Source organism: Sprattus sprattus, assembly GCF_963457725.1.
Source record: "Sprattus sprattus genome assembly, chromosome: 5".
Lineage (NCBI taxonomy): Eukaryota > Metazoa > Chordata > Actinopteri > Clupeiformes > Clupeidae > Sprattus > Sprattus sprattus.
Genome location: NC_137924.1, coordinates 31232534 through 31256873, shown reverse-complemented (window position 1 = coordinate 31256873; position 24340 = coordinate 31232534). Strand labels below are relative to the sequence as shown.

The window sequence follows — 24340 nt, the reverse complement described above, 5'->3', positions numbered from 1 at the left end:
GCACCGGATGCCTAAAAGAGCCCGGATGATGTAATGTTGACTTTCGAACGACTCTTGAGTGACAGTTGCTATGCCAACGCCAATACGTCACCCGGGTCTTTATCGCTCATAACGCGATTTACTTCAGAGCATATTGCATTGAACTTCGCTACCTGAGACCGGCTTGCTTGTATTTGACCTACAATAAACCAACCAAAACAACCATGTACTTGATGTTTGACTTTGGTAGGAAAGTTGTTGATTCGCTAGTTTATATAAATCAAATGTATGTATCAAAGTAAGCACATTCCATCAGCTAGCTAGCTCGTGCTAGTGTCTTGTTAGCTTGAAGCTATTCATCTGTTGTTGTGCTTAAATTAAGACACTCCTTAATGTGTTGTGATTTTTAGACATATCTGACGGCACCCACAGTTACATTTGAACAAAACAGGGCATTGTTTGCACAACATTTTACTAAAGAATAACGGGGGATTGCTAGCTTTGATATGCTAGCGGACATTGCTAACTTACAGAATACCATCAGGCAGGTGTAGCTAAAACTTTTTAGTCGCTTAATATTGTGCCTAAACGGACACTTTGTACCCCGACACTTTTTGGCTATCAGTCAGAGAGTCTCAAGAGTTGTTTGAAAGCCATCAGCTACTTTTTAGTCGCTTAATATTGTCGCACAAAAGGAGGAATTGCTATTAGCAATATAGATGCGGGGTACGCGGTGACCCGCTTACGTAATGCTAACGTTGGCATAGAAACTGTCACTCAAGAATCAACATTACGTCACCCGGGCTCTTTTAGGCATCCGGTGCCTTCTTAGCTTGACAGCACCCCTCTCAAACAACTTGTGGTGATGTAAGTGGCATCTGATGGTATTTTTGGAGACTTTCTGAGCCCAAATCTCAACTAACCTCTGCAATTCTCCAGCTGTGATCCTTGGAGATTCTTTTGCCAGTCGAACCATATTCCTCACAGTGCGTGGGTTTAATGTACACAAGTCCTCTTCCAGGCTGATTCTTAACATCTTCTTAATTATTGCCATGATAGTGGAAATGGGTATTTTTAACTGTTTAGAGATTTTCTTATATCCATTTCCTGATTTGTGCAGCTCAACAACTTTTCATTGCACATTGTCACTGTGTTTTGGGGTCTTTCCCGTAGTGATGAGTGATTAAGGGAATTTGGCCTGTGTGACACTCATATTTATACTCCAGTGTTCAGGAAGTCATGGTTGACCGCTTAAGAGTTAAAAATGTAAAACATGATTGGATATATATATTTCAGTGAGATTTTAATTAAAAGATTTTCTAGGGGTGCCAATAATTGTAGCACACATGTTTTGGAGAAAAATATTTATTTAATGTAAAAAAAAAAACGTCTTTCAATAGTTTTACTTCAATGAAGAGGTAAGATTTTTGTGAATATTTTGAGTGGCATACCAAGAGGATAAATAGCAAAGACATTTTGTTCATAGTCTGTATTTTTCACATTCACTAAGGGTGCCAATAATTCTGGAGGGCACTGTATAATAGCCTATATTGAAACACTTAATAAGCACGCTATATAACTGATTATAACTAATAACTAATATAGATTTCTAGCGTAGGCCTGTTTATTCTGCAATTACTACAAAATGTAACAGTAGGTGCGAGATAACATTGGTAACAGCCCCTGAAAATGTAATGCAAATAATACATCACATTTATATAGCGCTTTTCACAGTTCTCAAAAACGCTTAAATGTAGTGATGTCATCATTACTTTATTCCCTTTAGACTATACAAATTATTTATTTTAGTAACTGATTTGGGGGTGTTCGTACAAGTACAAAGTCGGGGCATCTCGAAATTCACCGAAACGGTGTGACTTTGGCTTCTGTTCGTGCCAGCTGGTTGGTTGGGCGGAGTCGGTGACGAAACAAATACTGGCATGTTCTAGACGTTCTATTTTTTTCCCCGAGCGTCCCTGCTCAGCTGATGGTGACGTACAGTTACAAGAGCGAACGAGAGAAGGGCGAAGTCTGATAGCCTGCACGGACAGATATAGACTGGTGGGATCGCCCACCGAAGTAATGACAACGTGAAGGCCTACAACGTCCAGCGGGAGCTGGTGATAGAGAACCTCACATAGACGGCAGTGCCAGGAGTACTGCGTAGATAAAAGGACTATTTACTGGACAACCTTTTCTCTGGACGTTGTGTCGCGAAACGCATTCCAGACACTTTCCGGAATCATTAATTCCCATTTAGAGAGCGGAGGCTGACAAGCTGCCTCCTCGTCTGGCCGCACTTCTAAAAAAGGTAAGGGTGCCTCCATGAAAGCAAAAATGTAGTTAGCCAACGCTAGAAGCAAATGGCGTCATGACACACACACATACCTGTTTGTAAATAATACGCATGGAAGACATGGTCTGCGAGGAGAGAACTACTTACAGTTAATTCCCAAAATGGGTGAGAGCAAGCGCAGCTGTTGAGAGCCATATGGTCTAAACAAATCGCAAACTTTGCGCTGGAAATACCGCCGCAATTGTGTCCCCGGCTTCCAGAGAGCTCGAGGCATGGATAGGCGCACGGCCAGGCTCGAGGGGAATACCGGGGCTGCTATAATCGGTTGTCCTCTCTATTTGATACCATAGTGTCAGCGGTCCCGTTATATTGACACAAACTCACGAACACGCCCAGCCGGCTAGAAACTGGCGACACTATATAGAAATAACTTGCCAGTGGGAGTAGTAGATTTGATCAATGTGGAACGATTTTATTATAAGGAATCACACAACCTCAAAACACGCTGCTTCTTAACAGGTGACAATGGCCTGTCTACTTTATTAGCGAGTCCTGCATGAGTTTTTTTGGTGGGCTTAATTTGTGAAATGTCTGTTGTAGATAACTTTCTTTTTCATTGTCCGTTTTATTGCATAAGGTGCATAGAGGTGGGCGAAGACATGGTGGATTACTATGACATTCTGGGAGTGTCAAGAACTGCCTCTCAAGATGATATCAAGAAAGCGTAAGTAATCCTCAAAGTTGGGGTCCTGCAGTATAGCCTCAACTTCTATATAACTGTAAAAACGGTTGCACTGGGAAGCCCTGGTTATCCCAATTTATCACATACAGTCAGGGATGGATCAACGAAAGGGCCTAGACCGGGCCCGGGCCCATGAGCTCAAGGGGCCTCTAAACCAGAGCCTCTGCACGAAGTCGCTTTTATGCATCTCTTATTTGTGGTTGAAAAAGGTGTATTTTGTTTTAATTGGCTTTAATTGAGGGTACCTTTGCTGTGTAAGAAAATGTGCTTGTGCGCCAGGGGCTTAACTAGTGACAATCCAGCCAGTGCGGAAGATTCGTAGGCAAAGTAGACCCTGCTTTCTAATTTTTTCAATCATAGGGATGTCAAAGTGTCGCTATTTTAATGTGACAGTGATCAAGCATGATTTTCTTTGGACAAAGTAAGATACCTTATGCTATATATTCCCTTAAATTGGCAATCCTGTCATGGTTTTCATTATTGTTGATTACATGATGATTGCTGGGTAATATGTATCTTGTTAGCCAATGTCAAGTCTCTATTTGATCATGTGACGAGACGATATGATATAGCTAGTTTAGGCGCATTGGGGGGGGGGGGGGCTTTAACATGTCCAGGCCCAGGGGCCCGTGGTTTCTTAATCCGTCCATGCATACAGTACAAAAGATCATCAGTCATCCAACATCCAGCCCATGTACAAACAGCACACAATAGGTTATTATGCTCATTTGGAATGTAGAATCCTCAGTATACCGGTAGAAGTTGATGTCAGTTTATTTTGGCGCGTTATATGATGTTTCCACTGGTTTTTATGCACATATTGGAAAATGTTGCTATCAAATTAGGACAACTTCATTGTTCACACACCTTTAACAAAAAGTATTAGGGACCTGTTGCTTTTCTAGTCAGTGTTCGCAAACGGTGTAGTGTAATGACATCCCTGTATTTGTTAGATCAGCTACATGCACCCTTACTAGAAGCACAGCAGCACTGCTACCCAAGCCTGGTAGCGGTGAATGCGGTGAACTTGGCCCAAATCCCTCCGTCACACTCATGAGTCAGCATTGTTTGTGTGGCGCCGTTGGCCACCGGTCTCTCTTGGAGCCCAGTCAAGTTGCCCAGGTGTCAGGTCTCAGGCCACAGCATGCAGGGCTGTCTCTCTCCGTGGGAAGCGTGTCTTACGGCTGTGGGACAGCGTGTTTGTAACGACCAGGCAAAGTGCCTGTGAACAAACCCCTCACTAGTTGTAGCTTTCTGCGTGTTTCATTGTATTACATGATAGTGATAGAATCACCACCAGATCACTTAGATCTCTGAGCTACTTGCAACAGATCATCACATGGATGACATCACATCTGAATAATGCTGAGTCATAATATGAGACCTCAGATGTGTTTGATGACAAGAGCCATAAAAACACTGCGATGCGTTTATAGTGGTTTTGATGTTTTGTTTACTAAACAATCACCCATCTTGTAGCCTATGCTTTACTTGTTTTCACACCTTTAATACTGTGTGTGTGTGTGTGTGTGTGTGTGTGTGTGTGTGTGTGTGTGTGTGTGTGTGTGTGTGTGTGTGTGTGTGTGTGTGTGTGTGTGTGTGTGTGTGTGTGTGTGTGTGTGTGTGTGTGTGTGTGTGTGTGTGTGTGTGTGTGTGTGTGTGTGTGTGTGTGTGTGTGTGTGCGCGCACAGGTACAGGAAACAGGCCTTACGATGGCATCCAGATAAGAACCCTGACACAAAAGAGGAGGCAGAGAGAAAGTTTAAGGAGATCGCTGAGGCCTACGAAGTCCTGTCTGACAGTATGTTACACTTATCATCTTCATCTTCTGCTTCTTCTTTTTCTTCTTCATCATTACCTTTATCATTATGAACACAATAATACGTTGGACCAGTTTCACAATGTTATATACCTCAGTCTTTAGAGAATGTTGCTAGTGACAAATTGAGGTCTGAATCAATAGGAGGGTGAATTTTACACTAATGATATTCCTTCAGATTTTCACACAAGTAAAAGCTTGTTAGCATATGCCATATGCGTACACAAGGTAACATTCACTTTCAACTTTCAAACTCTCAAACTTTTATTCAAAACTATGTCTCGATGTTACGATTATACATGTCTTCTCTTTCTCTCTCTCCCTCTCTCTCTCTTTCATACACACTCACTCTTGTTCTCCTCCTCCTCCTCCTGCAGGAAGTAAACGAGATTCGTATGACACATATGGCAAAGAAGGAGTACACAATTCAGGTAAGCAGAGCCTCTTATCCGAGCCGATCGTTCTGGATTCAGTTTGGATTGCATCTGATTTTAGCCGGCCAGGGAGGGGGAATTGAAGGGGGGGGGGAATGGAAGGGATGAGAGAGAATCCGAACCATTAATTCATACACGTATCAGAACAAGCATGCTAGCATACATGTGGAAAATGTACACGATACATACAAACATAAGGCGGTGTATACATGAAACACACAAAATTGGTAGTGGTTAAGATGAGGAAAGAGCATTCAAGTATTGTAGAACAGCTTAATGGGTATACAGTGTGCTCATACGATTATGATTACAAGGGTTAGTAGAGCAATGAAACAGAAAGTGATGTCGATGGTGGCAATTATTTACATTATGGGTAAAAAAGCTAGCACAGAGTATGTAGAAGTATAAAGAGCGGGGTAGAATTAATGCATGACAGTGTGGTGTAACCAGAAGGTTTCTGCAAGTAATTCAAGTGGAGAGACTACAGCAGCATCCCACAGTGGACACTGTCTCTTTTTTCCGCACCTAGCTTAGACTTAGTGAGTGGGCAGAGCTCGGTGTGTGTAATATGTGTATAAGTACTTAATGGTTATGGTGATGAGGAACAAAGTTTTCACAGCCATCGACCATCAGCTGCATACTCTTGATAAGGCAATATCTCTGCTAAGAATCCATACAGGAGAAATCCATACGACACCAAACAGAATGAAGCTAGCTTTTTTTTTCTTAACATTCTTGCCCTAATTGTTGTCTTCTTTGTCATGTGTCTCTCTGGCTTAGGCTCTAGCGAGCCATCTACACCTGGAGATTTCCCAGGATTCACCTTCACATTCCGAAGCCCTGACGAGGTCTTCAGAGAGTTCTTTGGGGGCCAGGATCCCTTTGCTGACTTCTTCGGTGAGTGAATGAGTGTTAACCATTTTCTGTCCCTCTAACAGACGTGAATCTATCTATCTCTCTTTCTCCCTCCGGAATTAGATGAGATTGCACTAGATCAGGTTAGATCAAAGCTCAGACTTTTCAGTCTTTCATGCCAGTTGTATCACTGTTGACATTCTTTGTACAGCTAACTATCCAACAGTGATCTTGAGTGTTAACCATGTTCCCCCTAAGTCCTGTCCCTCGAACAGAAGTGTATCTTTTTCTCTTTTCTCCCTCCAATAAAGAAACTGTACTTTGATTACAGCTTTAATCTCATCTGATCTAGTGGAATCTGATCTAATTCCACTATCAGACTACTTTTCAGTCTTTCTTTTCAGTTGCGTCACTGTTTACATTCTTTGTACTGTTGACTATCAAACAATGCTCTTTTTCCACTGTTTCCACAATCACACAGCCAAGGGGTTCACCCTTTTAGTTTAACCTTTGGCCCTTTGAAACAATCTAAATGTATATATACTTGAATGATCTATGACAGCATGCTTCCTTCTTCACCCGTGTAAAGTTTGACACAAGGTTTACATCTGTAAAACCGTTACATTACCACTTGTATCAAACTGTAATCAGTAGTTACAAGTGGGAAGGTGGGAAGGGGACAACTGGCACAAAGAAAAAAGTTAAAAACACAAAAAACACAAAGCATTAAAAAAAGATGGCGATCACGAGTTGTTGATGCTAGGAAAACCTCACTAACCTTGCTTACAACAGTACCCACAGTTAGAAAGATCTCACTTACCATACTCTGCACCCCACACTGGACATTATGTGTGTGCATCTTACCGTGTTCTACACCCCTTCTCCACTTGTCCTTCAGATGACTTCCCTTTCGGAGGGATGCACCGCGGTCATCACGGCCACCAAGGCCACTCCAGGGCAGGCCCCGGGCGCTTCTTCTCCTTCCCTTCAGCAGGAGGTCAGTCCCAAGCACCAGTCTGCAAACACCCGGGGGTGCTAGTATATAGTTAGGGTTAAGTTAGAGTTATTAATAGTATAGAGTTCTTGAGTTATTATTTATGCATTATAAATGATAACAGGTCAGACCCAAGCACCAGTCTTTAAACACCCAGGGATGCTCATATATATAGTTGGTGCCAATATAGAGGTTTTAAGTTATTAAATGTGCATTATAAATAATAATATGACAAATTTAAGCTGTACATTGAGTTATTTCACTGAGTTCAGGTCAGGTGAATGTCATACAGTCAAAATGGGCTTCCGCCCTTTGGGAGTCAACCCTTTTACTGAGCACACTAGTATGGTCACGTATACCTGATTACGTGCATTTTTTTATCTACGTTTTTGTTTGTTTGTTTTCCTGTAGTGGACTTCACCACCTTCTCGATGGGGGGCATGGGCAGTATGGACGGAATGGACATGGGTGGAGGGATGGGCAACTTCAAATCAGTCTCCACCTCCACGCGCATCGTCAACGGCAAGCGAACCACAACAAGGAAGTACGTTTCTACACGGTCTGATGACCAGTATGTGTGTGTGTGTGCATGTGTGTGTGCGTGCGCCTTTCCGTTTTTGTCCACTTTTTTGGTGTTACATCTGATTGTGTGTATGCTGTCCTCCACCATGCGTCTCTTCTGAGCAGGCTTAGACAGCTACGTAGCTAACGGTTTTCCTCACGAATAAAGTTAATGAACAACAAGTCTGGGTTTTCTTGCGTTTATGATTTCACCAGCAAATACTCATACAGGACTGATCATTTTGTAAAACTGAAACAGACAAAAACAAAGACATAATACCACATAAAACAATGTGGCACAAAGATAGCATGCCTAGTTTAACTAGCTGTGAATTTGTGACATCCACAAACAAACATTCAACTTATCTTAGAAAATACCTAAGGGCATTTACACAACAACAAAACACAATATAGAATGCACTTACAGATAAATAATATCCAGAGCTTGCACGTGAAAGAATGTTCTTCGAGGACGTCTTCAGCTTAAAGACAAACCGTCGTGTTCTCCCGTGGTGCAACTCAAATAAATGCAAACTAAACCTGCGCTTGGGCTGTCCACTTGGTGGCAGCATCCGCTCATGTATAGCTATTAAAGCTACTAAATCTAGGCCTAAAGCCGGATTATACTCAGTTTTAAACGCAACGCATAAGCACGTAATATAGACAAGAGCCCCTAGACTATCCGACAAAGACACTCCGGCCCCACGCAGCTCGTAAAGACTGTGTTTGGCCTGCTAACCACGGCCTTTCATGAGTCTCACATGAGTCTTTCATGGGTTTCTGGTTTCATAGCATACTACAGTCTTTTTTAGACCCAGAATTTGTTTTAATCATGAATAGCCTGCAGACGGTCTCACAAGCCTTTTCTTGTGGATTATGAACAAACAAGGTCCGAAGACATGAACTCCTTTACAAACCCTTTTTAAACACTTATAAGGACGCTCAAATGGCCGCGAATTTATGGAGAGAATATCCCATTATCACCCGCGATTGTTTGGAGAGAACGCGCTAATTCACCGAACAAATACTTTCATATTCATTTTCCACCACTTGTGAGTCATGGTGATATCATTCATTGAGTTCATATTGACGTGAATCAATCAATTGCACCCGTGAGGCAAGCGCGAGTTTGATAGAATGAGCCCGGTCTGCTCATATACAAAAGCTAATATTAACGTGGAGTTAACTTGCGGCCAACACCGTTGTATTTACAAGCACTGACAACATACACTCATGATGAGAAGGTACACCTGCCGATTCTCTCGCCGTTTATCTTGCATCTTTGAATAATGTAACTCATAAACACATCGTTTTAAAGTGCTGTGGCCGTCATTAAAGGCACCCAGTGCAACTTTCGAGGCTTAAAAATTAACATTCAATTTCTAGTCTTTTTTACACGTAGTAAGTTTCAATAACTCCATACGATTACATATCGACATTCAAGGAGCAAAGATAAGACGTCGTTGTGTGGTGAGAACTGATAGAAAATCGATAACAACAACAATCGCCGCCATTTTCTTTATTTTTTGTAACCTACAATAAATAAAGCAGGATTCCAGTCAATGGAAAAATGGCCTCTCCCCTCCGGCGATTGTTGTTGTTTACGTTTTTCTATCAGTTCTCACCACACAACGACGTCTCATCTTTGCTCCTTGAATGTCGATACAGTATGTAATGGTATGGAGTTATTGAAACTTACTATGTGTAAAAAAGACTAGAAATTGAATGTTTATTTTTCATTGAATGTTTATATAAAGTTGCACTGGATGCCTTTAAAAGATATTTCAATAAACGAACTTTTGCATCATGTGATCTGTCTTTTTCGCCACTGGTACTGAATTGCCAACCTTTGTATTTTGTATAACACATGTATTCATAACATCAAGCCTTTTGCCCACTACACTTTCATGCTCCGTTAAGTTTTTTCCATTTGTCCTGCTGCAATAAATACGCTTACGTCACTAAAAAAATAAATCCTACAGTTCTGGTGTTGATTTGCTTTGCAACACGCACAAACCTTAGGGAACCTTAGGAACCTTAAGGAACCGTAAATCAAAACTTGTCTAAAACAAGTCCCTTGTGTAAATTACGTGCTTACGGTTCTGTGTCTTAAACGACCCTAAATGGGCCTTTACTTAAAAGCATTTCTTATAGAAGGAAGAACAGTGTGTGCGTGTGTGTGAGTATGTGTCTCCGTGTATCATATTGTATTAGCTTGACTGTAACAAATGTATAGGAATGCACATACTCAGTTTTACTCCGGATGCCTGTATTCATTGGCCCGAAGTTGTACCCCTTTTTTCTGAAGTAGTGATTTTTGTTAGCAAACAGAACAGGTACGATTCAGGTCGATTTTAATTTACATAAAGTTCTACCTGCTGAATACTTCTGGCAGTAAAAAGGGTGATGTACTTCTCCCTCAGGATCCGAGAGAACGGCCAGGAGAGAACAGAGATCGAGGAGGATGGGCTCTTAAAAAGCATTCTAATCAACGGTAACTCACTACTTGGCCTCTGCTTGTTGGTTCTGCTCTAAACTTTAAACTTTTGTGTTGTGAACTTTCACTCAGGTGTATATATGAATGCAATCCCTGGGATCTACATGCAATCTCTGCATGTAGTGTAAACTCTCAATTTTTTTATTCTAGCCATAGATGTTGGCGTGTTATTCAACATTGGTTCAGTTGCGATGCTGTATAATGAGTAAGAATGTACATTCCATCCCAGCATATGTAATCTCAGTGGAGAAGCAGGGGGTAATATGGTATGAATAGTGAAGTACCCTCTTTAGCACTTGAAGAAGGCAACTTAACACATGGCCTTGCTGCATAATATTTACATTACTGAACGTCTTAAGTCAAGTCATTTTATTTCTATAGCCCATTTCATACACAAGCAATTCAATGTGCTTCACATCATAATAACAAATAAAAACAGCAATTCACGCTATACATACAAGCAATACATACACGCTATACATGAGCCGTGGGTTACAAACCCAGTCTAACATAGCGCAGAAATTACACTTTCAACACATACACAAGTTCGTTGAAGGTGAGGATATGCGAATAGAAGTAAAAGACACTGCAACGACGAGAGATAAATAGAAATAAACGAATAAAAGGGCAATATGGAGAGGCAGGTAGAGTTAACTGAAAGCATCAGAGAAAAGTTTAGTTTTTAGCCTGGTTTTAAAAATATTGATTGAGGGGGCGCTCTTGATGCTATCAGGTAAGAGGTTCCATAGCCGGGCCGCATAATAACTAAAAGCAGCCTCACCACACTTAGTGAGTATAGGGGGTTTTACTAAGAGATATGCATCTTGGGACCGTAAGGATCTTGTGGGAGCATATTTGAGAAACATATTGGCTAGGTATTGCGGACCCAGACCATTTAGAGATTTAAAAACAAGTAAAAGTGCTTTAAAATCAATCCGCTGTTTAACAGGGAGCCAGTGTAGGGATTTCAGAATTGGGGTTATGTGGTCAGTTCTTCTTACTCTTTTGAGCACTCTTGCAGCCGCATTCTGAACAAGTTGCAGCTGCTTGATTGTCTTTTGGGGAAGACCAGTAAATAGCGCATTACAGTAGTCGACTCTGCTTGTAATAAAAGCATGAATCAGCTTTTCTAGGTCCGGTTTAGCCATGGAATTTCTCTGTTTATTTATGTTTTTAAGATGATAAAATGCCGACTTAGAGATGGCTTTCATGTGAGAGTTAAAACTAAGGTCGCTGTCAAGGATCACCCCAAGATTCTTAACCTTATCTTTCGGCACAAGACCCTTGGAATTTAGATAAGAGCAGATTTTATGTCTTTCGTCCTTTTTCCCAAAAACAATCACTTCCGTCTTATCCCCATTCAGCTGTAGAAAATTCTGTGTCATCCAGTTGTTTACCTGGTCAAGGCATTTAAGGAGAGAGTTGACGGGGCCATAATCAGAAGGGGATAGAGCCATATAGAGCTGGGTGTCATCAGCGTAGTTATGGTAGGAGATGGAGTTGCTGCTGATTATCTGACCCAGTGGCAGCATGTACAAAGAAAATAAGAGAGGGCCCAGAATTGAGCCCTGGGGGACACCACAGGTGAAGGGGATTATTTCAGATCTATGGCTACTTATGGAAACAAAAAAAGATCTGTCCTGCAGGTATGATTTCAACCAGCTCAATACTGTCCCTGAAAAGCCAACCCAGTGCTCGAGACGGTGTAGTAATATTTCATGGTCAACAGTATCAAAAGCTGCACTGAGGTCCAGCAGCACTAAGATGGTAGATTTCCCACAGTCATTATTGAGGCGAATATCGTTTAAAACTTTAGTAAGAGCAGTCTCAGTACTGTGGCCTGCTCTAAAACCTGACTGAAAATTGTCAAGACAATTATTGGTTTTTAAGAAAACATTCAGTTGGTTAAAAACAGTTTTTTCAATAATTTTCCCTATAAAAGGAAGATTGGAAATTGGGCGATAGTTGTTCAGAATTGACGTATCTAAGTTGTTTCTCTTAATTAAGGGTTTAACAACTGCTATTTTAAGAGGCTGTGGGAATACACCAGTCAGTAATGAAGTGTTGACAATGTGAAGCACTTCGGGTGCTAGGTGGTAAAAAACACTTTTAAAAAAGTAAGTTGGTAAAACATCAAGTTCACAAGTGGAGGAGCTAAGATTGCAGACAATTTTTTCAAGGGACTCAACATCAATGAGACAAAACTCTGTCATCTGAGGTACCTCCTTTGTCGTGGTCGCTGGCAGAGGCAGGTACTGATTTCTATGTAAATGGGATGCAATGTTATTTCTTAAGCGGTTGATTTTGGATTGGAAGAATGATGCAAATTCATTACAGCCATTGGGTGAAAGAAATTCAGGTGCTATTTGTGAGGGAGGGTTTGTTAGTTTTTCAAAGATGGAAAATAGCACACGAGCGTTATTGAGATTTTTGTTAATGATAGTGGAGAAAAAAGACTGTCTGGCACTCGCAATTCCAGAATTGTATAGACAGAGTTTGGCCTTATAAATTTGACAGTCAACTTGAAGTTTTGATTTTCGCCATTTTCTTTCCGTTTGTCTACACTCTCTTTTTAAAAGCCTTACTGTTGAATTTAGTTTCCATGGTGCCATCTGCTTAACAATTGTCTTCTCCTTGAACGGGGCAATGTCATCCATGATGTCATACATTTTTGAATTAAAGTTTGCCATAATGTCGTCAACAGAGTGAGAGGGTTGACTGGAGGTTGAGTAAAGTGCACGTTGAAAGAGAGCGTTAGTGTCACTGGTAATCGCCCTTCTGCGAACAGTTGCTGGCTTATTCTGGATGGGAGCAGACACAGTAATATCACTCAGAACACAGGAATGATCAGAAAGCGCCACCTCAATGACAGATATAGTGACACTTAGGCCTTTGGTGATAACTAAGTCAAGGGTATGACCATGGCAGTGAGTGGGCCCCTGAACATGCTGAGTAAGGTTAAAAGTGTCAATGAGCGCAAGGAATTCCTTTGTGTAGGAGTTTTCGTAGTTATCTATGTGAAAATTGAAGTCTCCTGAAACGACAATGTGATCATATTCTAGGCAGATGGCTGAGAGCATCTCACCAAATTCCTGAAGAAACATTTTGGCCGAGAGTCTTGGAGGCCTATAAATAGTCAATAATAAGATGCTGGGGGAGCAGTTGAGGACCCCACATACATACTCAAAAGATGTGACATCTCCCAGAAAAATAGATTTGCATTGAAAAATGTCTCTAAAAATCTTGGCTATACCCCCACCCCTTTGATTCATGCGGTTGGTATTCAAAGAGATAAAGTGGGGAGGAGCAGATTCAATAAGTGTGGAAGCACCAGTTGCATCATCGAGCCATGTTTCTGTTAAAGATATACAGTGTCCAGTACATGAACTACATAGGGAAGGGTCTGCTTGTAGACGTGTGTTGCAGACGGATCAAATGACACTAATATAGTACCTACAGACCTATAGTGCCTAGAATGCCTCCTGGGGCATTAGCTTCCTAATTGCTTGTTTAATTAGATTATGTGCTGGTTAAGTTGTACCTAAAGGACCTGACATGTCACCTACCCTCAGATGTGAATGTATGTGAATTTTATTCAGACATCTTGGTGTGAAGTGTCAGCTCAGAACGTAGCTGACCAGGGTTAGTTAAGCAACCAAGTTTTAGCTTCTAGATAAGATAAGAGATAAGAGTTGTGCACAGCCAGCACAAAACTACAGGGAATAAATACATTAGAAATGTTTTTGAGAGTTTATGAAAAAGTTTATGAAGGTCCATTATGTATACCATATATCAAAGCCACCCTGCTTAGTTTAAGTATTGCAGTGGAACTCTTTGGACCCTGTCTCACAACAGTATACTTCAGAAAGAATCCCAGTTTGGTATTTGACCTTTGACCTAACATGGTGTCCTGGTTCTGCGTTCCCAGGTGTGGCTGATGAGATGGCTCTGGCCCTTGAGCTTAGTCGCCGCGAGCAACAAGGCAGCTCCGCCTCCCCCTCCCAGTCATCATCAACCAATCATCATCAACGTCTGCCACAGCCCAAGGCAAGCCCCGCCCAGCGCTCCTACAGCTCCGCCCCTTTCTACCACTGCGCCGACGGCACGGAGGATGATGAGGACGACGAAGACCTCCAGATGGCGCTAGCGTACAGCTTGTCAGAGTTGGAGGCTCAGCAGAGAGTCGCCCAAGACTTCATCTCAGGTGGGGGTCAAGGGGGCGTGGCCAATGTGTTAGGGGGCGGGGTTAAGAAGGAGGTGGCTGTTGTTGCAGAGGGCCGTAGAGTTGGTACAGGGGAGGAACGGGAGGAGGACAAGGAGGAGGGGGTGAGAGGGGAGAGGAGGCAGGGGGCAGTGGGTAGCACCTCATCCGGCTCCCCGTCCCCCACTGATGTTCAGGGGACGGTGGGGGGGTCAGTGGGGAGTGGTGGGGGGGCCCCAGGTGAGTGGGCAGAGAACAGCGTGCAGGCGAAAGGCCTCAGCCCACAGAAGAAGAAGAAGTGTAGGTGTGTGGTGTCATAGGCCTTCTTTCCCTCCCCTTCTGCCACAAGAAACCCCCCACCCTTTCCTCTTTCTATCTCGAACGGCCGGCCTTAAGCAGATAGGATCCCCCCTTTTGTGCCGCAGATCTGCTTAAGGTTTCTTCCTGATTAACAGGGAGTTTTTCCTTGCCCCTGTTGCCATTGTGCTTGATCTAAGGGGGTTCAGGTACTGGGCTTTGTTAAGCACCTTGAGACAATAGTATTGTTAAAAGAAAATTGAATTGAATAGAATTGAAAAGGCTAAGACAGGAGCTAGAGATCGCCCACATAGAAGCCGACTTCTCTCCGGATCTGGGCCAGACCTGGGCCGAATCTCTTTCTGAAACAGCTAGGGAGGTTATAAACAGAGAGAGCAGATGTGCATGTCTGCAGGACCACTGATCTGCCACAGCTGAGATTGATTTTAGCAGTGTTAGCATTGTTAGTTAACCCTCCTCCCCTCATGAGTCCATCCCTTCCCTCTTTGATAGCTTTTTAGGCAGTGACCACACCGACACACAGTAGTACAGACAGAAGTGGTAGATGATAGATGTTCTGTTTTTTCCTATGGCTCTGGAGCAGAACGGTTAGCTCTGCTTTGGACTTTGGAGAAGAGCTTTGATTCACAATACAATACTTATCCATGTTAGTTTAGTATATCCTAGTAATAGTTCAGGCATTCTGACCAATCCAAGGTGATCACAAGGCCACTGACAATAATCCAACAGAAATCACTTACAAACCAGCTAGAGCTTTGTGTGATTGTTGCATTGTGCTTATTTCGAATGAGATCACTGCCTTAGACCCTGCCCCCTCTGGTGGAGAAATACTGGTACTAAAAAGCACAGCTGCAGCTTGGCTGTACTATAATTTTACAATAAATATTTTTGAAAATTATTGGAAATATTTTAGTTTTAAGGTTTTATAAGCACATAAGTATAATATATATAATAATATATTCTTCATCTATAAATTATTCTGTATTCTATGTTTACTTTGCAAATGCCAGGTCCCCAAAGAAGCCCAGTGCATTTAAGATGTGATTTCCTCCCCACTGTCTCTTTCTTTTTTACTCTTGGAACAGAATGTGTGAAAGGCACTTGCCCCCTCAACCCAAAGAGTAGTTACGCACACTTTGAAGTTAGACACTGGTGGAAGCCCACATCTTGTAACAGTACTACATGTAGTATACCAGCAGGAGGCTTTATAAAGCCAAAATACTATATATAGGCTATGTTCATATGTTTGTGTACAAAAGGCTAAAAATGTGTATTTTGGTCCTGCTGTCGATAGCAGGGAAAGCATAGGAGATTGTGTATGTAAAAAAAAGGTTTAAACTAACAGTGTTGTAAACCCAACCTCCCGACTGCAACCAAAGCTCTGTATCTGAGGCCTAAAGGGTTGTGCCAATATGCTGCTGTGTTCCTTTGCCTGTGGCTTGGTTTTACCATAGACAGTCCCAGTGTAGCCAAATGACTGTCTATGTCTATTTTTGTGAGGGAATGCCACTTGATTTTACCTGTAGCCTGTTGGCACTAGTACTAAGATTAATATTGGCAAGGTTGGCACTAGTACTAAGATTAATATGGGCAAGGTTGGCAGCGGTCAGTGCCAAATTAGCAGCGTTTCCTTTGACAGATGAAGAGGTATAGAAAAACTCTGTTTACATGGCATTCCCCAGACGAATGGCCTATCAAAAGGGTTTGTGCATGGGCAGTTTAAAAGCTTAACATTGTCTATATACAAGTTCCCTACGGTCAAGGACAACCAGCAAATGCCAGGGTTTGTGCTCTTTTGACCTGTGCTTCCTGATCTGCTTCGGGAGCTGGTTATTCTATAATGTGAATTGTTCAAAGTTTTCATGAAAGCAATATAAGGACCCTGTAGATATGAATTTGGATGTATGAGTATTGTAAAGCCAACTCTAGGGTCCTTTCAGAATTACATATGTATATATTAATACGAAGAAAATGGTAACTTATATGTTTGCTGATAGTGAAGGAGACATTTTTGCACCAGGACACTACAACAAAGGGAATGTGTGTGTGTGTGTGTGTGTGTGTGTGTGTGTGTGTGTGTGTGTGTGTGTGTGTGTGTGTGTGTGTGTGTGTGTGTGTGTGTGTGTGTGTGTGTGTGTGTGTGTGTGTGTGTGTGTGTGTGTGTGTGTGTGTGTGTGTGTGTGTGTGTGTGTGTGTGTGTGTGTGTGTGTGTGTGTGTGTGTGTGTGTGTGTGTGAATTCTGTGCTTTCGTGTTCAGCTGTTTGTTGCCTTGTTGAGATGGTCCGAGTGGACTCAACCCCATTAGTCTCCTAACAGTGCTTGTGTGGCTTTTCTCCCAGTGTCCTCCCCCCTCTGTGTGTGGAGAGTCTGTACTCTCAGCTTCAGCCTTGCCAGTGGAATGTACACTTGATAGTCTCTTTTATAGGATGTGGGGAATTTATCAAGACTGTGATACTAGAACTGTTTCCTGTTGGGCCTTATGAAAAGCCTTGTATCTCGTGACCTTACTAAACGATGTCAAGACTAAACAGGCAATTCTTTATAAGGGAAACGTATTATTTTCTGTTATAACTACTGTATAGGTTTTTGGTTACGAACAGTTAATTGATGGTTATGAACCTAATATTTCATAACATTAATGGGCACTAAAATATAAGGGACTATTGTATATGGGCTTTCGGTAATTTAAATAGAGGACATGTTCATTTAGTGATTATGTTTTGCTTGATTATGCTAATATATTTATTCCTAAGAAAGAAGGAGAAGCATCAAAATGTACTGCACATGATGCTCCTCCTTGCGTTGATGTGCATGTGTTTGTTTGTGTGAGAGGCTAGAGGATGCATGGATTACAGACAGCTGGCTGTATCAAAAGGTGCCAAATGCAGAAGTAAAAATTATGATTTGACAATGCTGTGTTGGTCTGCGTAGTATTCTGTAAGGAACTGTGGTGACTGTTCCTTAGTTACCATTCAGTCTCAGTGTTCTAGAATCCGTAGCCATGGTGAAGCAAAGTAAACAGAGAATGTGACTGTTTGGTGGGCTTAAGTGGTCAGAAAAGAGACCAAGGTGCTTTTTAAATTGGCTGTGTAAGCAGGCTGTTCAATACTAAACAATGCAAAGCATACATTCATCCATAATACTAACCCACTGATGACAGCACACTAACAGTCTCATGCCACGGTTTCCAGAATTGTCAGAGAGCGTTCTCGTGATGTGATAGAACCGTTCTCATGATGTGCTAGGACCGTTCTCATTTGGCTTTGACGGAGGCAGAAAACATACAGTTACAGTTACAGTTACATTCTAACTAACTGATAAGATGTGGACTGTTTTTATGTTTACCTCTTCACTTTTTTCCTTCACTCACGTTCACGGGAGAGTCTAGAGCTATTGGCTCAGAGGGATTGTGCTGCAAAAATGTTGTACACTACTTTAAATTGATATAAAATGTCTCCTGTTATCGTTTATATTTTTTGTAATCTCTGAATGTTTTTTTTGGTTTCTTTCTTTTTTTAATTTTCCTACGAGATTGTCAAGAGCATAACCTATGCTATGATGAGATGTCAACAGGCACAATAAAACCCAGCTCTAAAACATAATCAGGTTTGGTATTTGTTCTCTTTTTCAAGATACGCAGCACAGAAATCCACCGTTTGACCTCCAGATACAGTCACACTCTCTAAAGAGACTGAGTTCGTATGAAGCACCTAGCATCATTATGCTAACTTCCATCACCACCAGTATGGTGATCAACAGACTGCATTCTTCATTGGTCCGAGTAGGAAAACCACAAGAACCAATCACTTACCTAGACTGGTTTTCCTAAGCACGCTAACATGACTAATGAATTGAACCACATAAATTATTCATCTGAATGTCATGAATGTTTTAACCTTGGTGGTTGGTGCTCAGGCAGTTCACGTTCTTGTTTAAAGATAATTAATTTGCCCTTTACTGGGAAATATATCCTTTGGTTCAAATGTAGTGTCAGGTCAGGCCAAATCCTTAGTCAAGAATTAAATGGTGCTATATGTGCACTTAATGTGCTAGGCAATTGCATATGGTATTAAGCCAAAACACCAAGTAGTACTATGACAAATTAATTGTTCTTATTAATTAATTAACTAGCTTAACTAGCCCGCAAAAGGTTGCTCTAAAATAGCAAAAGGCTGTAAAATATAGTCCAGAGTGCTCTCTTCAGACCCGGCTGTGTATGCGGATTAGTCATTGTAGGACGCTGAAACTCAGTTTGTGGTTTGCTTCCTGTTTATGAGCCGTAACGAGTTATATGTTTGTGGCTACTTCCTGTCTGTGAGCCTTAATGAGTTATTAGGTTAACAAACTCCTCTCACTGCACTATGCCTGCTTTGATGCTGACTCAGCCACTGAAACATATGATGTAACCCCTACTCTCTCTCTTTCTCTTCTCTCTCTCTTCTCTCTCTCTCATCTCTCCCTCTCTTTCTCTCTTTCTCTTCTCTCCCTCTCTTCCTCTGTAGCTTTCGTACTCACACACCTTCTTCCTCCATCTCTCTTTTTGTCTCCCTCTCTTGCTCTCTCTCTCTCCCCCTCCCACTTGTACTGAGTATTTTGATATCTCTCTCTCTCTCTCTCTCTCCAACCTGATGCTGCAGTATTTCAACTTGCCTCTGCTGTTTGCTGCTTGAGTCAAACTGTACCGGCTAGTCTTTAGTCAGTCTGCACCGTCTTCTTTCAAACAGTTGCTCATGTTGCTGTCATCATGTTGCTGTCATCATGTTGTCTTCCCTTAAAATATGCAGTGTTTGTTTTTCCATTTTTTTTCTTGTCTTTTTGTTACCTTTTGGTCTATTAATGGGTGGAAATGACTGTCTCTACTGCTACTGTGTGCAGTGTGTCTTGCTGCACCTTTTGATGTGTGTGTGTGTGTGTGTGTGTGTGTGTGTGTGTTTATGTGTAGGTGTGTCTGTTCTCTCTATTAACATATGTATGTTGTTTGTGGGTGGGTAGGAGAGGCGTGTGTGTGTGTGTGTGTGTGTGTGTGTGTGTGTGTGTGTGTGTGTGTGTGTGGAGAGGAGTGGTGGTTGTGTGTGTGTGTGTGTGTGTGCGTGTGTTTGTGTGTCTGTGTGTTTGTGTGTCTGTGTGTCTTGTTGTGACGTCCCTTCTGTTCCTTCCTCATCTGTCTCAATCCTTCTGCCCTTTCAGACTCTGACTTCCAGGCCTTCACGGGCTGACTGGCCACTGCCTGCCTCTGAGGTAATGCCCTGTGCTTCAAAAAGAGCCAGGCTCCCCTGCCTCCCTCCCTCTCTCCTTCCATCCATCCCCATCTTCTTCTATCCCTTTTCCTCTCTCTGTCTTTCTTTCTCTTCCAGTCTCTCTACCTCTCTACACCCTCTCTTTCTTTTCCTTTTTCTCTCTCCAGTCCTATCAGTCTTCCATAATTTCCCTTGCATTTCTGTGTGTGCAGCCCTCCTCTCCTCTCCACATCACATTATCTGTGTGTAGTGTTGAGTCATGTGGGAAGCTCCCCATCCTGAGCCCTCCAAATATAAAGAGCAGGGTTGGAAACAAACTTCACGGTCAGCAGAGAAATAACTCAATCTGGAACAGTCATAGCACTGATCTGGCCCTGGTCTGGCCCTCGTCTGGCACTGATCTGGTGCGGATCCAGCACTTGCACACCTAGACCTTGGCCTAATCATGTGTGAGCCTGAGCTAGGGGCAGATTTAAGACTTTCTGGGTTGACTCCTTTGGGAACATAATACTAAGACTAGGTACAACAGTAAGGTACAATCAGGGGAGTTAGTGGACAGACACAGGCTCAGTGTCCCAGACAGACACAGGCTCAGTGTCCCAGACAGACACAGGCTCAGTGTCCCAGACAGACACAGGCTCAGTGTCCCAGACAGACACAGGCTCAGTGTCCCAGACAGACACAGGCTCAGTGTCCCAGACAGACACAGGCTCAGTGTCCCAGACAGACACAGGCTCAATGGCTGAGCAGTGAGCTGAGCTAAATGTTCTAACCATGGGCTTCCTCCCCGTTTCCAGGACGCAACGCTGCTGCTCACTACCCTCACCCAACCGGCTTCCCTGCTCATCTCACTCCCTAAACAACAACAGCAACAACAACAACAACAACAACAACAAACAAACTGAGAATCTACCAAATGAAATTACAACCAAGGTCAATGTGCTGTGAAAGGATGTGAAGAATGCACTGAGAAAGGATGTCTGTTTTTCTGTCTGTCTGTCTGGGAATGTGTACATAGGCCAAAGAAAGACTGGATCTCTGTGTTGATTCTATTTTTTAGGCTTTCTTATGTTATAGTATTGAAATGTTATATTTGAAACAGAAGAGCATCACCAACAGTTACTGTTATTTATGATATACCATTAAATCACATATGAGGTGTCTTACCCGTACAGTGGTCTAGCTGGAGCGCCTTTTTTTAAGTCACTTTTTGGACAGAGTATTTTATTAAGGTGAAAATGTGTACGAGATAGACAGGCGGATCAGGTTTGGCTGCCATCAGTCATGGAAGCGAATGGAACTGCTGGAATAAAAACATAAAAAAAAAACTAAATACATCTTGCCTTTTGCCTTTTATCTAAAATCTGAGATTTCCATGAGAGTTTTTGTTTGGTTTTTAAAACCTAAGCCAGCCATTTTTAAAATTGCACTATTTTCCCCCCTGAACATACAGGACATTCACTCTAGCTCCTGGCGAGGAACTGAACTGTCATCAACCGAGGCGGCAGGGCGGCCCTCATAGAGCTTTTTCTACACAGAACGTTTCCATAGGGAAACATACAGTAACTTAGGATTCTCTATTATAGAACCAAAGTCTCAAGGAGTTCCTTCCATGTTCTTCTTTACCGAGCCCTCCATCACTGGCTTATGGCAGCCTGTTCTGCATGTACAAGAACATAACAACCTGTTCTGCAGGTACAAGAAAATAACAACCATTTCAGAGGATTTGTTATTTATGATAACTATCCAAAGAGCTTAGTGGGGTTTCAATGCCATGTACCCCTGCAGGTCTCCAAGCAGACAGGAATCACCAACAGGGATTTTACACGCATAGCAAGCACACTCTGACTCAAATACAGTAAATCCTCAAATAAAGACCGGGATTCAATTAGGGGCCGGGCTTCAGATAGTAGCCGGGGGCGTGGTCAATACGGACGAATAAAGGCCGGGCCCTGATAAGCAGTAGTAAATAAAGTAAAAAGTAAAAAGTAAATAAAAGCCCCCGCCACAATTTGAGGATTTACAGTGATATGAAAACGATGCTAATGTGCTACTGGAAATGTGCTGCTTACTAGCGTGAATTTAAGAAACGTCTGAATGTGGATCTCTAGATGTAACGTCAAGCAGCTGAACTCAAAACCACATCATTAGAGCAGAAAGAAAAGAACACACACACCGAACCCTTGTAGTTGCATCACTTCACAATTTTAATAGAGAACAAGTTAAAAATATCTTATATTTTTTATAGACGTTTTTTTCTACCTTTGCTACACAGGAAGTCTTGATGAATTATTTACATTCAAATCACAATGCATGATTCCTTGTGTTACAACAACGGATTCGCAAGACACAAGAGTGACCACAGCTGATGCCTCAGTGGACGAAAGGAAAGTGTGCTCAACCAGCACATTGGTGTTGAGCGTTTGGTGTCTGGATACTTACATTCATAGAAATCAAACACGTATGTTTTTTTTTTAAACATTTCAAAATGTTCTTTTATGGTGTTCTTTAAAATAAAACACATTCATATTAAGACGGAGGCTACGAGGGATCTGGACAGTTTTCAAAAAGCTTGAATTTTAGACCAAAAAAAACACAATAACAGGGACTGAAAGATAGAGGCCATTTTGCAACATTGAACACCAATCACAGAGAACTACGAGTCCCAGACAGCGGGGTTGTGGGAGAATGTTGACCTGCAGTGGTTCTAATCTACTGTGTCTGTGCTTTAATCTTCCCTGACCTCTGACCTGCTCTACCTGCATGTGGGAATCCACATTGAGTCAGGGGCAAATGGTCATGCATAGGAAATTCAAGAGCTTATTGAAGAATTATACGGTTCTCTCTGACTTCTTTGTGTTCTAGATAGAGATACTGAGCTCTAAGCTCTAAAGACTCTCGGCACTCTCTCTCAACGCCCACAACCTCTTCAGTCTCATGTCGTCTATATTTGTGTGTGATTTAATTAGATTGTTTTAAAAGCTATCGTATACATTCAGAGGACATGTTTATGACATTAGCTTGTTTTGTCTCTGAAGTCAGATTGGACCTTATAACCCTGAGGTACTGAAACATGTCACTGAAGTCAGTTTGGACCTTATAACCCTGAGGTTCTGAAACACTTCTGGACTGACTAAGTAGATGGTGCAGGTTAAAAACTCATGTATATGTTTCAGGGTTGGGACTGAGTGGGCGGGGGGCACAGATGGGGGGTACATGGCACAGTGGGGCGTGGGGGTAGGGGGCGGGGGGGGGGTCACCCGATCTCACTGGGGGAGGGCTTTCAGGATGGCGTTGACCTCCTCCGCCACGGCCGTCAGGGCAAACTCAAACTGATCCTGATCCGGGGAGAGAACCAAGACAGCAAAAACACAAACAATTGCAACGGTCAGACACAGACACAGAGTTAAAATGCACACATAAACCAAAAGATGTACTGTTACTAAATACACATGCACAGAGCAAAACCTGCTCTCTGGTGGTTAACTGGGCTTCATCAATGGTAGCTCAATGCCAAAGGCTAAATGATGGGTGATGGTTGGGTCAGCCGTACCTTAGTGCGAACCATGTTTGCTCTCTGATCACGGATGTGTTCCAGTGTTGCCGCAATGTCAATCTCTTTAACTCCTGCAAACACACCTTAAGGTTTATTAAGACATTTTAGATTAGCTACATTACAGATGCATAGTTGTTTTTACATAAATATAGTAATATTATACTTTAGTTATTGGTAGATGCTATTCTGAAATGCCTCTGCAAGTCTTTCTGCAGGGTCCAATCCAGAAGCAACAAATTTCACCAAACAAGTCGCTACCTTTAGCCATACGGTTGAGAACCATGTCGATGAGAATGTAAGTTCCGGTTCTTTCGGTTCCATTGCTGCAGGGGAAAGAGAACAAGGCACCGATCATCATTACATCAATAACAGCAGAGAAAGAGTCCCTCTGGCTCCGCCATGTGCTGATTATGAGTAGTACAGTATGACTCACCTGCAGTGCACGATGATAGGACAGGAGCGGCCCCTGTAACACTTATTCACCTTCCTGTGACAGAGAAGACGTGACGGACAGGAAACGAAGCAAGAATGCAGACAGGTGGAGAGATGGATGAGACGGAGAGAGAGAAAGGGAGAGAGAGAGAGAGAAACAGAGAGAAAAAATGCAGTGAAGACATTGTTTGTACCAAGAAATGGACACGTACAAAACAAATTCAATACAACCTTGAATGCAATAAGGCATAACTAGGCAAATCTAGAGAGGGACACAGAGGAAGAGAGAGGGACTCTGAGAAATAGCAAAAGGGCCAGAAGAGTTCAGAGTAAATGCAGCAGCCTGTGGAGGGAAAAGAGAGGGAAAGAGGAAAGAGGAAAAGAGCTGACTGGGAGAGGAAGCAGGAGACCAGAAGAGG

General features: G+C 42.3%; 2 protein-coding genes across 2 annotated transcripts in view; one reads left to right on the top strand and one right to left on the bottom strand.

The window, feature by feature from the left end:
• The first annotated feature begins 2016 nt into the window (after positions 1 to 2016).
• dnajb2 (DnaJ heat shock protein family (Hsp40) member B2) lies at positions 2017 to 21254 on the top strand. The gene is made up of 11 exons (XM_080838481.1): positions 2017 to 2290; positions 2913 to 2999; positions 4709 to 4818; positions 5214 to 5267; positions 6051 to 6167; positions 7024 to 7122; positions 7531 to 7663; positions 10104 to 10174; positions 14106 to 14381; positions 19884 to 19934; positions 20731 to 21254. The coding sequence occupies exons 2-10, from the start codon at positions 2935 to 2937 to the stop codon at positions 19910 to 19912; spliced, it is 954 nt and encodes a 317-aa protein (XP_080694607.1). The 5' UTR covers positions 2017 to 2290; positions 2913 to 2934; the 3' UTR covers positions 19913 to 19934; positions 20731 to 21254.
• A 1945-nt stretch (positions 21255 to 23199) lies between these two features.
• ptprna (protein tyrosine phosphatase receptor type Na) overlaps positions 23200 to 24340 on the bottom strand; it is a gene marked incomplete at both ends in the record, with an annotated part of 39599 nt that continues 38458 nt past the window's right edge. Inside the window, 4 exons of the mRNA XM_080839764.1 lie at positions 23200 to 23271; positions 23487 to 23560; positions 23748 to 23812; positions 23923 to 23976. Coding sequence (XP_080695890.1) covers positions 23200 to 23271; positions 23487 to 23560; positions 23748 to 23812; positions 23923 to 23976 — 265 coding nt within the window. The remainder of the gene's footprint in view (positions 23272 to 23486; positions 23561 to 23747; positions 23813 to 23922; positions 23977 to 24340) is intronic.